Raw genomic sequence first — 17,410 nt, 5'->3', positions numbered from 1 at the left:
TAGTGTATGTGAAGAGCTTTAAGCACTTGAAATTCTCTAAATAAATTCTGAGCATTAATGCTAGGTCCATGTGTTACATTTGTATATGTGATCATGTACTCAAGGAGAGGTGGGATAATTTGTGCAGATAATGAATGTCGTGTCAGAAATGTCCATAAATGTTCACATAGGCAACAATTTAAGCAGTCCTTTTAGAAAACTAATTCTCCAAAACCCTAAATGTAATGTATTGGCAAAGGCTTTGGTAGATCTAAAGCTCCATTGCCAAAACAGTATGTCCTTATTTTATAGTAGTATAAAGCAATGCATAAGAGAAGAGGTTAGAATGTTGTTAGTCATAGAAGTACAGCTGATGGAGTATTTTTTCTATGCTGTGAACTGAAGCAGAAACATAATTGATTTTTAATGTTTTGTGTTCACTCATTAATAGAGAATCAATTTCTTAGATTCTAACAGGTGAAGACTGGAATGCTGTAATGTATGATGGTATTATGGCCTATGGAGGCCCATCATCATCAGGAATGGTAGTCTGCATATACTTCATTATCCTCTTCATCTGTGGTAACTGTATCCTTTCGTTTTTACAAATTAAGCTTAATTCTGAAATAGAAAGAACATGAATATAAAATACTTAAATCAGAGATTTCCATATTCTGATTCCCCATTCTCAAAATTCTCAGTTAAATATGTGTAAGCACTTTGGTCTCCTAACCAGTCATTACTGATAACGTTGATTCTGTTCTTGGTTAAAATTGCTGTGATAAGGAATTGCTGGATCTCTAACAAAACATTGCAGCATGGAATACTTCTGTCCAGGTTGCCAGCCAGTCAGATGCCCTCTTCCAGGATGCTCAGTTCTGATTTCCTTCTCTACCTATTCTGGTTTTACATCACAGATAATTTGACCTGGACTCTGTGCAACTCCCAGTCAACAATAGCAATGAGCTACTTGGTGGAATTATCTGTAACTCTGTCTGTAAGCCACATTGAGTCCCTGTCAGGAAGAAAGGCTGAGTATAAAATTATTATTATTAGAATTAGAATTGGGAGAAATACTTGGATTGTGTGAAGAATACAATTAGATATGAAATTCCTTTATGTTAGGTGTGGTGATTAAACAAACAAACAAACAAACAAACAAACAAACAAACAAACAGTGATTATGGGTGATCTCCATTTATGCCTGTATGCAAGGAGAACAGACTTTTGCTGGTGTCATGGGACTTGCCCTTCCTTTCCTTCTCCCACCCATCTCTGCCAAATTTTAGAAGTTGGGAAGCTCCCTGGAGGCCATGGGGGGCTGCAGGGAAAGCAGAGGAAGAGGAAATCCATGTGCAACATTGGCTATCACCCAAAGTATTTGAAGAGGTGGCCCCTGATACTGAAGTGGGTTGAGGAGTCATTCCTCGCTGGGAGCTGTCACAGCACCTGTATGTCAGCATGGAAGTGGCACCTGATTGGAGCTAAAATCAGCAACTACTTTTGATCGATTGAAGTTTTAAACGTTGCTTGAGTTGTTTAGGTCTAGATTTCCTTTCCATGTTAGTTTCATTTCAGTTGGGTTTGTGAAAGAGAACTTGTGATCAGTATTATTATCTTGCCCAAGAGAATTTGCCAGGGAATGTGATAGCTGTCCCAAGCATTTCACGGAAACCAAAGCATATTCATACGCTTGCCTGAAAATGTACTGAGGGGAGGATTGGGGTTGTGTATGCTATTTCCATCTCACATTGTTCCTGCCAGGTATAGCCTCAAGTGTTTACATGTTTAATGGAAGGGTTGAAGGGAGATTCTTCTCCTGTTTGAAATGAATGAACTTAAAATCCTTCCCTTGATAGTTGTTGTTTATTCGTTTAGTCGTGTCCGACTCTTCGTGACCCCATGGACCATAGCACGCCAGGCACTCCTGTCTTGCACTGCCTCCCGCAGTTTGGTCAAACTCATGTTTGTAGCTTCGAGAACACTGTCCAACCATCTCGTCCTCTGTCGTCCCCTTCTCCTAGTGCCCTCAATCTTTCCTAACATCAGGGTCTTTTCCAGGGAGTCTTCTCTTCTCATGAGGTGGCCAAAGTATTGGATCCTCAGCTTCACGATCTGTGATCCCTTGATTAGGAGCCCTGATTCATTGTGCAGGGTCCCCAAGCACAGGGAGGATTATAAACATGCAGCTAAAGCATGAATTCCGACCACCACCCCAGACCTTCTTGCTCAACACATGAAAGTTGGGAATGGAGTTCACAGGATCAGGAATGCTGGGGATGGAGCTTATGTGTGCATCCTCCCCAGGGATGCTTTCAAGTAAATGTGTGAATTTGCTATTTGCTACTACAGACTTGTAAACCAATGTAAGTGAGGCATGAGATCTTTTTAAAAAATCCCCTATATCGGTTTGCTTATGCCCTTCACTGAATTTAGGAATATGGATTTCATGTTTCCCAGTTGGCAAAGGAACTAGGTTGCAATACCAATGTAGTATCCTTAAAATGGTTTGAATTAGATATCTTGTTGAATGTCTTCTTGGCCATTGCGGTGGATAACCTGGCAGATGCTGAAAGTCTGAACACTGCTCAGAAAGAAGAAGCGGAGGAAAAGGAAAGGAAAAAGACTGCAAGGTACAGCAGAAATGGCATAGTACATGTGAAAGCAGCTTTCTTGATTTTCTCCTATGGTTCTTTTGTAAAGATCCTTTACATTGGCTGGTCGCAATAAAGGTATTGCCCAACTGTAGATTTTGGAATTTTAACTTAATGATATTGTTCCTGCCTGGAGTATGGGGGAAAATGCACTCCCTCGTGTGTGAAGACATCCACATTGTACCTGCTTCAGTAAGTCATAATTGAAAGCCTAATTACTACCATGTGTAAAGGTAAAGGTAAAGGGGGTAAAGGTAAAGGGACCCCTGACCATTAGGTCCAGTCGTGACCAACTCTGGAGTTGCGGCACTCATCTCACGTTATTGGCCGAGGGAGCCGGCGTACAGCTTCCAGGTCATATGGCCAGCATGACAAAGCCGCTTTTGGCGAACCAGAGCAGCGCACGGAAACGCAGTTTACCTTCCCGCTGTAGCAGTACCTATTTATCTACTTGCACTTTGACGTGCTTTTGAACTGCTAGGTTGGCAGGAGCTGGGACCGAGCAACAGGAGCTCACCCCATCATGGGGATTCGAACTGCCGACCTTCCAATCGGCAAGCCCAAGGCTCAGTAGTTTAACCACAGCGCCACCCGCTGTGCACATATGCTATATCAGTGCACATATGCTATATCAGTAGCAGATAAAACATTTCCAGTGGCAGCAGTGTTGCACTTGCTGGGACAGAGGTGGGGCGCAGTCAGGTGAGGTTGGGAGAGCTTTGGTTTGGCTGCAGCCATGCAGATACCTAGCATGGCATTTGCCTTTTTTCACAGCTACCACACATGAGCTCCTTTATTTTCCCCATGCCCTTCTTTTCTTCCTTGTAGAAAAGAGAGTTTGGATACTAAAAAGGGGGACAAACCAGAAGGTGAACAAAAGAAGGGCAAGGATGCTAAGGTACCTTATTTCTTTTCACTTCTGTGCGCTATATATTCTTTAGGCCAGAAATGCAGACACCTGCCAGTACTCCAAACTGACTGGTTTCCATCCATGCTTGTAGTTGTACTTCATGTGGGTTGCCAAGTTCTTAGAATGCACTGAGTCCTCTCATATGCTGGGTGCCTATGGCTTCTTTGTATCAAGACTCAAGGCCACAAGCAAGAGGATTTTCTGCCCAGACGCTTGTATTGCCTGTCCCCACATCTCCTCTACTGTGTGTCTGTGTGTGTGTTTAGAGACACAAATTAGATAATATTTGCAACTTGTCTATTTATGACCTGCTAGATTTTATTGGACTCGATATAGTATCATTAAAATAACAGATGGAGTTGGTTTATTTTCTAATATAATAAATATTTGATTTTTAATTGTGTATTTATGCTCGGTTTACTGAAAGATTAACAATTTGAGTTAATGGAAATAATAATAATAATAATAATAATAATAATAATAATAATAATAATAATAATTTATTATTTCTACCCCGCCCATCTGGCTGGGTTTCCCCAGCCACTCTGGGCGGCTTCCAACGGAATATTAAAATACAATAATTTGAGTTAATGGAAATCATTGGAATGCTGACCTCTGACCTATCCCAAGCTGCATGGGCTCTCTATGAGACAATCCATACTGCTTATTTTTCCAGCCAGAATTATTGAATTAAAAATTGTAATGTGTTGGGATTGGGGTGGGGCTGCTTTGCGGAGGGCAGAACAGGAAAAAGAGTGGCTTGGTTTAGCGTGTTGCATCAGTTTACACCTCCCATTTACCTTTCTTCTGAAGTGTTTTTGTTCTTGTCATAGGTTACCATTAATGAATACGGAGAAGGAGAAGATGAAGACAAAGATCCCTACCCACCCTGTGATGTTCCAGGTATTAATGCACTTAACATATACTGAGAGAGAAATTATTGGGTCAAGTGTACTACATGCTATTTATTAATACGACTAAAAGTAAACAGTATAGATTGATTCTACACATTTCAGCAATTATGAAATACTAGCAGGGAATTCCTGGTGCTCCCCAGGATTTTTTGGAAACCAAAAATATATTGTGGTTTTTTTAATGGATGTTATTTGTGAGTTTGGATTGTCACGCCAAAAAGTGGGTGAAGTCACGCCAAAGTCACAATTTGGTCTGCCATCTTGATTCAAAATGGCACCCAAACATAGATGAAGACTGTCGCCCTCACATCGGGAACCCTCATGAAAAGGTGGCGATGATCAGAGGCGGCTGAACCTAAGCCAAAAAGCGGGCAAAGTCTTGCCCAAATCATGTATTGGTCTGCCATCTTGATTCAGAATGGCAGCTGGAGGCCTAACATCAACAAAAACTGCCACCCCCATATCAGGAACCATTATTCTGAGTTTGGCAGTGCTATCCAGAGAGGCATCTGGATAGAAAACGGACACATGGACAAACCATGTTCCAAACTAAATAGACACAGAGTAAGGCAGTTGCAGTGATGACTTTTTTAAAAAATCTAGAAATTCACTTTCCCACTCTTGGGCAATGTGCTTTCACCTGAATAAGGGCAGTTTCTGTTTCCCACTGCAGCCCCCTCAACAGAGGGCACACTGCAGGAGTACGTCCCTGACTCTTCAGAGAAGGTTTTCAAGGGTATGTGGGCTGGCTACATGAGGAGAGTGCGGGAAAGAGAAAATCCTTGCCTGAGTGGCTTGTTTTCTCACACAACGTTCGACTCCAAGCCTGTATCTCCTCATGGGAGCACACCTCTAGCTAGATGAAAACATGCAGAAAATAGTACCATAGCTACTGCCCCTGCATTAAGGTGTGCTCACCATCATAGCAAGGCCACCACTCCTGTCTATGACTTGCAGACAGGGCAGGTGTCACTGAAAAGTCACAGGTGGGAGTATCATGCAATAGTCAAAATGTGCGTGTGGCACATTTTCAGTGATCTGTGCAACCAAACAAAGGAGTTGGGACTAAGGCATGGACTGTAGTTGCAGTTCTGTCACGTCTATGGAAAGCTTTATCAGTATTCCATGGGCAGAGTGGGGAAGGCAATTTATTTACACCCTGACAGTTGAAAAAAACTCGTCGCTTTGATTGTGTCAATAGGGGATGATTTGACCTGCCTGACAGTGAATTTGTGAAAAGTGCACAGAACAGGAAGGGGAGTGGGCAACCTAGAAAGCATGCTCTCAGCCAGAAGCTGCAGACAAGAATTTAAAATTGACGCACTGTTTTTCATTGTAATAACTTATATTTGGGAACATAAAGGAGAGCCCTGTCAAAAGCCCATCTAGGCCAGCATCTCACAGCGGCCAACAACATGTCTCGAATGCAGGACTTGAGTGCAATATTTAGAGACACATGAAGTAGCAAACTATAACGATGGAACCGGCAGAAATGACCTTATTTTAACTAGCATTTGTTTTAAATATCTAGTAGCTATAATCTATTTCCAATATTTTTTTTCTAGTATTACAAAATTTTGTATACACATATTAAAGAAAGTAATTAATTCAAAGTAGGTGAAGAGGAAGAGGAAGAGGAAGAACCTGAAGTGCCAGCTGGCCCCCGACCCCGAAGAATATCTGAACTGAATATGAAGGAAAAGATGACACCAATTCCTGAAGGAAGCTCCTTCTTTATTTTCAGCAATACAAACCCGTAAATAACCATGTTATGTATATCTCTTGAATTGTTTGTTATTAAATAGTACTACCACATTGAGGCTCCCGTATAAAATGGCAACACTTTTTCCTGACTGCAACAACAACAACAAAAGCAACAGAATGACCATACAAAGCTGTTTTTGAGATGTGTGATTTCTTTGCAAACCAAACTTGAATAACATGGTCTGAATAGCAGCTATCTCCAAATGCTTTTTTAATATTGTCCAAGTTATAAAATTTGGCCACTTTCCATTAAGATAGTCACATATGCTGTCCTATATGATATATATACAAGTTTACATTTTCCATAATTACTAGTGCAGTTAACAAGACAACCTGGCTGCTTTCCAGATGAACAACTTTTTTAAAAAATTAAAAAGCTCTGCAGTTGCTTAGTTTAAAGCTTCAGGAGCAGCTAACTTCCCACTTGTAATGGCATTGTTCTGTTTCGTCATTCTTTTCTTCAGGATTCGAGTGGGATGTCACAGGCTGATCAACCACCACATTTTCACCAACCTCATCCTTGTCTTCATCATGCTTAGCAGTGCTTCCCTTGCAGCGGAAGATCCAATTCGCAGTCATTCTTTTCGAAACAACGTAAGAAAAAACAGACTCCCCCAAAGAGTTGCATGCTACATCGTCTTTAAAATGGTCCCTTCGGAATGGAAGCAAACCATGAATATAAGAGATCAGTACATAAGCGTAGCTTTTTGAAATTGAGCAGCATGTGGGTATTTTCTTACGATTCAACAGGATGTTGGAACCAACTTGGAGATTACAAAAATAGTGCAGAGATTTGTTGTGGTTGGAGCCTGGAGTCATAGAGTAGCCTCAGTTGTTGTTGTTGTTTTTACAGTGAAGGGCACTTCATAAGCTCAGTTACAACACTAATAATATTCAGGGTGTAGAAATTCCTAGTTGGGTGTTGGCAATGTTCTTTGTTTGAAACCCTGCAGACCCACTGCTGGTCAGCATGAAACAGTATTGAGCTAGATGGACCAGTTTTGAGCTAGATGGCAGTAGCACATGATGTGGTGGGGTATTGGCACTCAACTGACCTCCTGACAGCTGAGCCCTGTTGCTTCCAGGGAAGGAAAGGAGTGAGGCAGTGGGGAGGTTGCTATGGTGCAAACTCACTGGCATTAGTACCAGCTTAGCTCTGCTATTGCGTTTGCACAGTGCTGACCTCTCCACTGCCTTGCCCCTCCCCCTCCTTCCTAGTATGCAGCCTCCACACCATGTTGTCCAGTCCCTTAACCTCAACATTAGAAAATGAAATGGGACAAGCATATAAAAACTGCAGTCTGCAATACAACTACACATAGATTTTGCTTCTATTTAAAGTGGGTGTATAGTATGCTGTATGCAACTCTCATTTACAAATGCTACTATAAATATTGTCTATACAGCGTTCATTTTTTATTTCTAAAATAAAAAAGGCACATTCTACAAAATAATAAATGCTACAAAAGGTAATTTCAGAAAAAGGGTGCATTTGTATGTTACCTATTTATTCAATTTATTACGTGCCCTTCAGCATAAGGTCCCAGGGTTGGTCACTGCAATTTAAAATACAATATTAAAACAGTATAAACAAACTACTATTGCCAGAGTAGGGTGGGTCCTAAAAATACATACCCCAGGTGTCAAAAGGCATGGGGAAAGAGGTGCATCTTCAGCATATGATGGAAACTGCATAATGAAAATGCCACACACCTCTGTGGGAAGAAATTCCATAATTTGGAGCTGCCACTGATTTGTAAAAATGTTATGAGAGACATTGCACATACCTTTGTAAACAAAAAAAACCTTTAATAAAACATTTTTTGGAGCTGCCACAGAAGGAACTTCTAAGGGTCATGGAACTACCAAGAGGACCCCTTCTGCTCATCTTAACACCCAAGGGGGTCTGTAGGGAAGGGGACGGTCTCCCAGATATTTGGGGCCTGAGACCATCTCCTATTTTAGGAGGTGAGCAGTTTACACCTTTTTATATATTTGTGGCAGAAATATTTGGTCAAGTGGTGAAAGGGTGTTTCTCCAGCTTTTTAAGAAAACTTCTCTAATGCCATTCTAGGAAAAAGACTTACTGTATTCGTTTTTAAAAAGTCACTTTAAAAACATTCATCATCATCAAACCTTTATTGGCACCACATACAAAGATTCAAAATAAATAGGCCAGTGCGATCTCGTCGCCATTTCAACAGTACTGTCAGTTGCCAAAGGGAAGAAGAGGCAAGCAGTCTATTTCACCTCTGTGGGTCTCCAGCAAGGGCAGGGTCCTGTAACGTACTTTGGCGGCAAAAAATCAAATAGAGGAACTTAGCTACTGTCTTGGTTAGCTCCTGGTCTCTCCCCTGTAATAAGTAGCATTGTAGATAATTGAGGTTAAATTCCTGCGCCCAAGAGAGTTGAAAATAAAGAGGGGAACATGTTTTTTACACAGCTGAAATTAGTTCCTGGCGCTCTATCTCCCACAGCCTAGTTTTTAACATGGTCTTGGCGATTGGAAAAGCCACAGCACCCAGGAGATCCTCTGAAAGCCCAAGTTGCCGTATCTTTGTGCAAAACAGTTGTAGCCCTGGGGAAGGGAAGGAGTCTGACAGAACTTCGCTAAGTAAAGTATCTTTGTCTGCTGAAAAGCAAATGTTTAGCCAGCATAAAAGAAAACTCATCCAGGCAACTGTCTCTAGCTTATGCTGGCCTCCCTCTAGACACAAGTCCGCGTAAGGGACACAGCATGGGACACGAAACTCTTAAATAGAAAGGCTGCCTGCGCTCGTTCCACTGACTGGGTAAACCCTAACATCTTTAAAATATTGTGTATGTATGCAGAGGAGAAGGAAAAAACCCGTAGGTATGGCCCTGCCAACAGAAGGCATTGTTAGAATAATTGTATCCATTCAAGGTTGGTGTGATTTTATTACATGTAAGCACCAAGATATTTAGCTGTAACAGTGTAATAATGGGTAGTGCCTATGAAGAAATGTTTTCTACACTAGGTTTAAATCAGCTGCTATTATTTAGTTTAGCCCTTTGCCTGAAGTGGCAGACATCCCAGCCCAGCATGCTTGGTATAAAGCTTTCTCATGTACAAGCTCACTAGGGAGCTTCATGCACAGAAGGATATTGTACAAGTGGTTACAGAGCTCCACGTGCAAGGCTGAATAGATGGTTGGTGCTGTCTGTCTTGATAGTGCTGATCATCTGTTTGGGGTGGTAATCTGAATCCATTCTTCTACTCCCCTCATCCCTTTTATGGACTGGAAGAGGGGACTTGGATGCTGACTCCTCTTGTTTCCAAAGAGGTGAGTGGCGTACTGGAAGGTAATTGCACAAGCCACATTTGTTGGGTGGATTGAGTTCTGCTACTTACAGGACTAAGGCTTTTTGTTGTTTAGTCGTTTAGTCGTGTCCGACTCTTACAGCCAAATTGTTTATATGTCAAGAAAGCATCCCAAAGCTAAAATGAGTTTTCTTGGGTTTATAGGAAACTGTGTTTGGGTATATACGGTAGGTGTTAGGATGAATAAATAGCTCGTGAAAACAAAATAGGAGTCTTTGCATTGTATATCTCAAGCGGCATGAACTCTTGTTATTCCATATAGAAGAAATTGCTCAAATGTCCATCAGTTACACTTGCAACTTGGGGAAACTGTTGTTTTGAAGATAAATTCATGCTGCAATGTGATGACATGACAAAGCCTGATTGAAATGTTTTTAATTGGCAAAAATGGGAATCTTTTTTTCCATGGACATATTAATGTACAGATATACCCTTAAAAGTTTGCGCTGTGATCTGTGCAAAAAGGACTCTGTGTGTTTAGAGAATTTCTGAAGGTTCTTCCAACCACGTCAAGCTGGCTTAGTAATGTATTCTCATTCAGAATATTTGAATATTCAGTATTCCCTATACGATAAGAACCAAAACTAAACAATGCAGAGATTGTTTCATTAGTATGATTATATTATGTTCTGAGAGCAAGTTGCACCTGTTAATAATTTGTTTGCATTTCTTACAAGAACACTGTGATGACTAAAACATAATGGGTTGAATCCAAATGTCACTTCCAGGCTCTGAGAGCATCACCCAGGCAGAATTTTACTTGGTGTATGATCCTGCACCAGGGAGGTGACTTCTGCTGATTCCCACTTCACCTGCATCCCACTAGCATTTTATCTCATGCTGTCCAGGGGTGGGTGGAGGAGTGTTAGGAAATCCACTGGAACAGTGTAGGAGATGTTGCTGGGGTCTGTAGGGGGGGAGGATATGCAGAATCCCTCACCCTTTTGCCAATGGAAGGCACCTTCCCAACCATCAAGGGCAAAGTCTGGGTCCAATACAGTAATTGCTGTAAGGAAAACAATTTGTTTAAATAGCCAGGTGCCACCTGTACTTTGGGGGAATACAGTATTGAAGGATGAAGTGGTAGCTTTAGAAGTAAGCAAATCTGTGAATTGGGACAACTGTGAGGCAATATTCAGTGAAACAAATAAAGTAGGCATTTCTCTGTATGTGATCAAAGTTGTAAATTCTGGTAGTATTTGTAGATAAATTTCTTACTGTGGCACATGTTATGCTTTGCAGATACTTGGTTACTTTGACTATGCTTTCACAGCCATCTTTACTGTTGAAATCCTGTTAAAGGTAATTAACTGTTAATTGATCCTTGTTAACTCAGACACAGCTTTAGCAATAATGTTTGTAACTTTTTGTTTACCTTCCAGATCCTAGGGTATGCAGATTATGTCTTCACTAGTATGTTTACATTTGAGATCATTTTGAAGGTAACAGGTTTACAAAGAAGTTTACTTAAAAAGGATTTTTTTCTGTGTGTCACCTGCCACGAAAAGGCACTTGAAGTGTTCTCCGCCTTTTCACTCAACAACCAAATCTAAACCTTTTTTTGAAACCAAAGGATATTTTTCTTCATGGTTTTTATTCTATTTTACCTTTGGGTGCATGTAGAAGCTACTTTTTTATCATCACATCAATCTGACAGCTCATTTTATCCTTTTTTTCTACTTCCGGTTTGTCAGAAGAAGGAAAACTATTTCACTACGCATGAGCTTTCCTCCTCCCCTTTCTGGCATTTCAAAGAGAAAGATCTTAAATCTTTTAAAGGAGGAGCATGTAACTTCTCATTTCTTTTTCTGAACTATATATTCACAGAGTTAAAATAGTAGACCACTATTTTCTTGCAAAGGGACTTGCAAGATACTCTGCCCTTTCTAAAACCTACTAGGATGCTTTATCTTGGGTATACATTTAAATACAAGAAGAGGCATGAACATGCTTACTTAAATGTATTGCCCATGCATGAGTTCAGAACTGGTCTTTCAATGTATAGTCTGTGTACTGATTATCAAGGGGCATCCACCAGGGGAGCTCAGAATTCTGACGTACAGATTAGATTGGTGCACAATTGATGCTGCAGTCAAGCTGCTCCACCATTGCAGAATAAGGAGGAACATATAGAAAATGTGAGCATGCATTTTGATGCCTTCGAGATTGGGATCATCTATTGTAGCCACTTCAGTCTCAAGTTACTTATTGAATATTCCTGGATATGACACAGGACCCAGTGGTATTATATGAATCAGTACATAAACTTTGCATTTCCAGCTGGGGATCAAACATAACAAATCTATTTCCTGCTTTATTCATATTATTGTGTGTTCTTTTTTACAGTGCATTTTGATTAACACTTGATAATAACACTGATTTGGGCTGTTTACAAGATATGCTCAGTTTGATAAGGGATAGGGTTTTTAGTTTTAGTTTTTAAAACGTGCTGAATGTGTTTCATAATTCTACCAGTGTAGCATTTCAGAGCATGCTATTTTGAGAAGGGCATGTCTCTTAGCCCTTCCATTGGCATGTTTTGCCAGGAAAGTGGGAAACTATTTAGCATGATATTAGGGGGCTGAAATAAAGGGATCTATGGTGTAAAGAAGATTGTTTAGATTATAACACACCTATTCCTCATTCTAGTGCAGGAATTGCTAACCTTTTATTGGCCCAAGGATCTCATTCAGCCTTTCCCAGGGACCATACATCAATGGTGCATGTGGCTCTCACTTGTGCGTGCACGCACACGCACACACACAGATTGCACACAGACCCACTCCTCACCTGAACTGTGCTATGACCCCCAGCCTGCCCATTTGCCCCCAAGGCCAGGGATCAGCCACCCTCTGTTCCAGTGGATTCTACATTGTGCTATAGCCATCTGAAGTGAATTGTGCCCTAAAATTAGAACACATCAAAAACCCAGAACCTAACTGTTCAGCATTATGTAACCAAAAGGAAACATCTGCTACTGATTCATAAACGTAGTTTCTGGTGGCTTACATTTTGTGTGCGCGCCTGCATTTTTTCAATCCACAGTATTTTATTTATCAGTGTTTTATTGTGGATAGCCGAAGACAAAATGTGCATTAGTGTTGCATCAATCAAATTCTTTAATTTTGGTCCTTTTTTGTAGTATTCCAGTCTCTCCACTAAGCAAGATTCATTCAGTGCAAGCATCTTGTAAACAGCCTTGTGAATCAAGCAGAGGTGAAACAAAATAATTAACTACGACCTTTCTGTTTTTAGCTGACAGTGTTTGGAGCATTCCTTCATAAAGGATCTTTCTGCCGAAATTACTTCAATTTGCTGGACTTGTTGGTAGTGGGTGTGTCTCTTGTGTCATTTGGCATTCAGTAAGTATTGCAATAAATATATTATGGGCTGTTGTTGTTCCTTGTTATGTGTATCTGCGATGTGGTTCACAAGTAGCACTCATTTCTGTATTTAATAGCTGGCCTACCAACAAGCAGAAAATTGCCATACCGGTAGTTCCTGGACTGAACATGCTTAACACCACAGACCATTAACAAATTGTTATTCTTATAGTTATACTTTGAGGAAAGGAAACAAGGGAATGTTCGCTTTTCCAGTGTGTAGTTTAATAACTAGAAAAATGCTAGCTGAGGAATATCCTGTATAGTACAGGGTCCACTGGAGAGGCTGCCTAGTATCGTAGGTTGTAAGCAAGTTTTGCCTCATATGTCACTGTATTTAATTTAATTTGCCCCACAGTAATGAATGGTAGCCGGTCATTTATACAAGAATAAAGTAAAAAGGTGTGCTGTGGGACATAATGGAACTGAAGGCTAAATCTGTTATCTTCCCATTAATCCTGACTATCTTTGCATTTCCTTGACCTGTATACCCCATCCTGAGTTCTGTTTCTTAATCTCAAGTAGTGACAGAATGTTGGGAACAAGCCCTTTACCCATTGCAAGCTTCAGGTTTCATTAAGTGATTTGCCCATATGACTGTGCTGACCTTTAAAGCCCTAAATGGTCTCGGTCCAGTATACCTAAAGAAGCATCTCCACCCCCATCGTTCTGCCCGGACACTGAGGTCCAGTACAGAGGGCCTTCTGGCGGTTCCTCGTTGCGAGAAGCCAAGTTGCAGGGAACCAGGCAGAGGGCCTTCTCGGTGGTGGCGCCAGCCCTGTGGAACGCCCTCCCATCAGATGTCAAAGAGAAAAATAGCTACCAGATTTTTAGAAGACACCTGAAGGCAGCCTTGTTTAGGGAGGCTTTTAATCTTTAATCGATTATTTCATTCTTTTAATCGATTATTTTATTCTTCTGTTGGAAGCCGCCCAGAGTGGCTGGAGAAACCCAGCCAGATGGGCGGGGTATAAATAATATATTATTATTATTATTATTATTATTATTATTATTATTATTATTACTGTGATGAAAGTTCTTCTAATAGAAGGTGCAGATTTTGAATCTGTCTGACTTCTTTTCTTTTTTCAAAAAAAATCTCTGTAGAACAGGAGACGAAAACAAGGAAAGATTCCCCACAGTGCTAGTTAGAAGGTTACAGGTTGCAAATGGGGTGTCATTCATGCTTGATTCTATGATTGTTCACAATCTCTATGCTGGAGAGAAACCTGACTGGAGCCTGGACTACAGTATAACTGTTTCTGCAGCTACTTACCTTGGAACCATTGTTTTATAAATGTGGAGTATACTCAGCCCTGCCTAGGATAAACAGATTACTCACAAGGTGCTGAAAGCACTTTGTAAGAACCCCCTTGAGAACCCTGTTGGCTTGTTTATTTACAGAGGAGAAGAGGAGGAGAAGGAAGAATGGAAATAACTCGTACACCAATATTTACTAACTCCTATAAGTAAATAAAATTATTTCAAAAGTGATGAGCTGTTGTGCATGAGTATGACCTAATTTTGTCAGAGCTGATGAATGAAATTAAGGGATGGCAAGTTAATGCTTTATTTGTTTCTATTTTTCATCTAGATCAAGCGCCATTTCAGTTGTGAAGATTCTGAGAGTTTTAAGAGTCTTAAGACCCTTAAGGGCTATAAACAGAGCAAAAGGACTTAAGGTTGTTATCTGAATTTTTTTTTCTGAATTACAGACAAATAACATTAGAAACATTATTTGGCATTTACCATTAGAAACATTAATTAATATTAGAAACATTAATAAGCCATGGGGGCTTTGGAGCTAATGTTTATGCTTCCTAGAAGAAAACTGCTTTTCAGCAACATTTTATTTATTTGAAACATTTACATACACCAAAATGTGTACTGATTGCCATGTAAGTGCAAGGCAGGCATCTTTAGGGAAGCTATTCCATAAACTGAGTACCATTGCTTAAAAGACCCTCTCCTTTGTTGTAAAATAGTGTGCCTTCCCCCAAACCCTAATGGGGTCTCCTTTGTAATCATCCTGCATCACAGAGGGTTTCTGCTTCTCTTAATCTTAGGGTCATGGGTTCGGGCCCCATGTTGGGCAAAAAAAGATTCCTGCATTGCAGGGGGCTGGACTAGATGACTCTTGCGGTCCCTTCCAACTCCATAATGCTATGATTCTATGACATGCATTGTAAAAAATAATTAATGAAATGCAAGTTCATTGAGCATGATGATGAAAACACTCAACGATAATTGCACTGACCCGTCTTTTTCTTGACTTCCCCACAGCATGTTGTTCAGTGTGTCTTTGTCGCTATCCGAACTATTGGTAATATCATGATTGTTACAACTCTGCTCCAGTTCATGTTTGCATGTATTGGAGTCCAGCTCTTTAAGGTAAGATAAGAATTCCAAACCTGCCCCCTCAAACCTAGCAATTCCACAGTCCTGCCCAGAGAACGACACTAGTAAATTATTCTTTGCGAGCCTTATTGAACCTCCAGTAGAGATGCAAGTGAAACAAAGATAAGAATAGTTAATGGCTCTGTGCCATGGGTTCTACTTCCATGTTCTGTTTTATCCATAGGGAAAATTCTATCGGTGCACAGATGAAGCAAAACAAAACCCTGTGGAATGTCGGTACGAACGTTTTCCTCTTAATCTGCCTGAATTGGTGGGTTTCTTTAAAAAAAAGCATTGCATTTCCACAGTAGCTATCTGCTTTTTCCTCCTGTAGGGGAATATTTATTGTTTATAAAGATGGAGATGTGGAGAGCCCAATGGTGAGAGAGAGAGTATGGCAGAACAGTGATTTCAACTTTGACAACGTGCTTACTGCTATGATGGCTCTTTTTACGGTTTCTACTTTTGAAGGATGGCCTGCGTAAGTATACCATTTACGGAGGTCTTTACTGCATGATACTTTTGGAAGGACTAGGAACCTTAACTCTCACTGAAGGTAATGGGAAGTGAGGACATGTCTTAATAACTTTTTAATTATTTATCCTGGAGTTTTTTTTTCACTTAAGAAGATCAGTGAAATTTCCTGATGATTTTTCAAATAGATAATTTAGTCTTTAAATAAAGTTAAAAAATAAATAAATTGAACCTCTGCATTTTTACTTTAAATTAGGTGAAGCTTTTACAAATGTCTAAATACAATAGTCTTGTTTCATAGTTCCCACCTGCCAGTTGCAAGTACAGGTGAAACTCGGAAAATTAGAATATCACATTTATTTCGCATTTATAGAAATGTTGCATTTATTTCAGTAATGCAACTTAAAACATGAAACCAACATATGAGATAGATGCATGACATGCAAAGCAAGATATGTCAAGCCTTTATTTGTTGTAATTGTAATTATTTGTCATTAGGCAGGTCAATTATAAATGGAATGCAATTAATGAAATGTAATAGCGATGTTTATTTTTGTATTATTGTAACTATTTGGTTTATTACTGTGGAATTTCCAAAAGAAAGCATTTGTAAAAATTAAAAGAAAAATTAAAAATAATAAGTTGCATTACTGAAATAAATGCACTTTTCGATGATATTCTAATTTTCTGAGTTTCACCTGTAGAATTAACACTTTCAGTCTTTCAAACACATTTTTTCTATTTTTTTTTAAATAATATGCAGGCTTCTATATAAAGCTATAGACTCAAATGGAGAGAACATAGGTCCAGTCTACAATTACAGAGTGGAGATATCTATTTTCTTTATCATCTACATCATCATTATTGCTTTCTTCATGATGAACATATTTGTTGGTTTTGTCATCGTTACATTTCAAGAACAGGGAGAACAAGAATACAAGAACTGTGAACTGGACAAAAATCAGGTAATAAAGAATACACTTTTAAAATGTTATTAACATGGAAACCGATGTCTAGTGTCTGTTGTTTCAGAAGAGGATGCTCTTCCATTTTATTTATTTCTATTAATGAGTAAATTTCCTCATGAATAATCATTGGGTACTGGTAGAGTGCAGCATGCAGACTTAGGCAACTGAAAAGATAACCACGGCCATACTACACATTCATGTCTTTCTTTCATAAATAAGTTATTTCAGAAATAAGAAACCCCTCCACATGTGAGGTAGCCTGCATATAATGGAGGTATCTTAGGTTACTTCTCTGATGTGAAGCTGTTTTGATGTTATTTCCAGTTAAATTGTGACCTTCACTGCTGTGTTTGAAATTTCTGCCTTTTTATAGCGTCAGTGTGTGGAATATGCTTTGAAAGCTCGACCTTTGCGTAGATACATTCCAAAAAACCCATACCAATACAAATTCTGGTATATGGTGAACTCTACTGTCTTTGAATACATCATGTTTGTCCTCATCATGCTGAACACACTATGCTTGGCTATGCAGGTAGGAATTGAACAAACTGCCAATTACTCACAGGCACAGAATACACACGGAAACTGTAATGTAAACTAATGTTAAGCCATTTTGCAGTAGAC

General features: G+C 39.8%; 1 protein-coding gene across 2 annotated transcripts in view; it reads left to right on the top strand.

Moving 5' to 3' along the window:
* CACNA1D (calcium voltage-gated channel subunit alpha1 D) overlaps nucleotides 1-17,410 on the top strand; it is a 208,356-nt gene that overhangs the window by 124,426 nt on the left and 66,520 nt on the right. For both annotated transcript variants that reach the window (XM_060271439.1, XM_060271438.1), the window contains exons 15-28: nucleotides 447-567; nucleotides 2,498-2,612; nucleotides 3,462-3,531; nucleotides 4,377-4,446; nucleotides 6,072-6,213; nucleotides 6,686-6,815; nucleotides 10,807-10,866; nucleotides 12,820-12,926; nucleotides 14,542-14,629; nucleotides 15,231-15,338; nucleotides 15,529-15,581; nucleotides 15,679-15,825; nucleotides 16,582-16,783; nucleotides 17,160-17,318. In XM_060271439.1, the coding sequence (XP_060127422.1) occupies nucleotides 447-567; nucleotides 2,498-2,612; nucleotides 3,462-3,531; nucleotides 4,377-4,446; nucleotides 6,072-6,213; nucleotides 6,686-6,815; nucleotides 10,807-10,866; nucleotides 12,820-12,926; nucleotides 14,542-14,629; nucleotides 15,231-15,338; nucleotides 15,529-15,581; nucleotides 15,679-15,825; nucleotides 16,582-16,783; nucleotides 17,160-17,318 (1,572 nt within the window). The remainder of the gene's footprint in view (nucleotides 1-446; nucleotides 568-2,497; nucleotides 2,613-3,461; nucleotides 3,532-4,376; nucleotides 4,447-6,071; nucleotides 6,214-6,685; nucleotides 6,816-10,806; nucleotides 10,867-12,819; nucleotides 12,927-14,541; nucleotides 14,630-15,230; nucleotides 15,339-15,528; nucleotides 15,582-15,678; nucleotides 15,826-16,581; nucleotides 16,784-17,159; nucleotides 17,319-17,410) is intronic.

This window comes from Zootoca vivipara, chromosome 2, assembly GCF_963506605.1.
Source record: "Zootoca vivipara chromosome 2, rZooViv1.1, whole genome shotgun sequence".
Classification (NCBI taxonomy): domain Eukaryota; kingdom Metazoa; phylum Chordata; class Lepidosauria; order Squamata; family Lacertidae; genus Zootoca; species Zootoca vivipara.
Note: the sequence above shows the minus strand (reverse complement) of the source record. Positions and strands in the feature narration are given on the sequence as shown.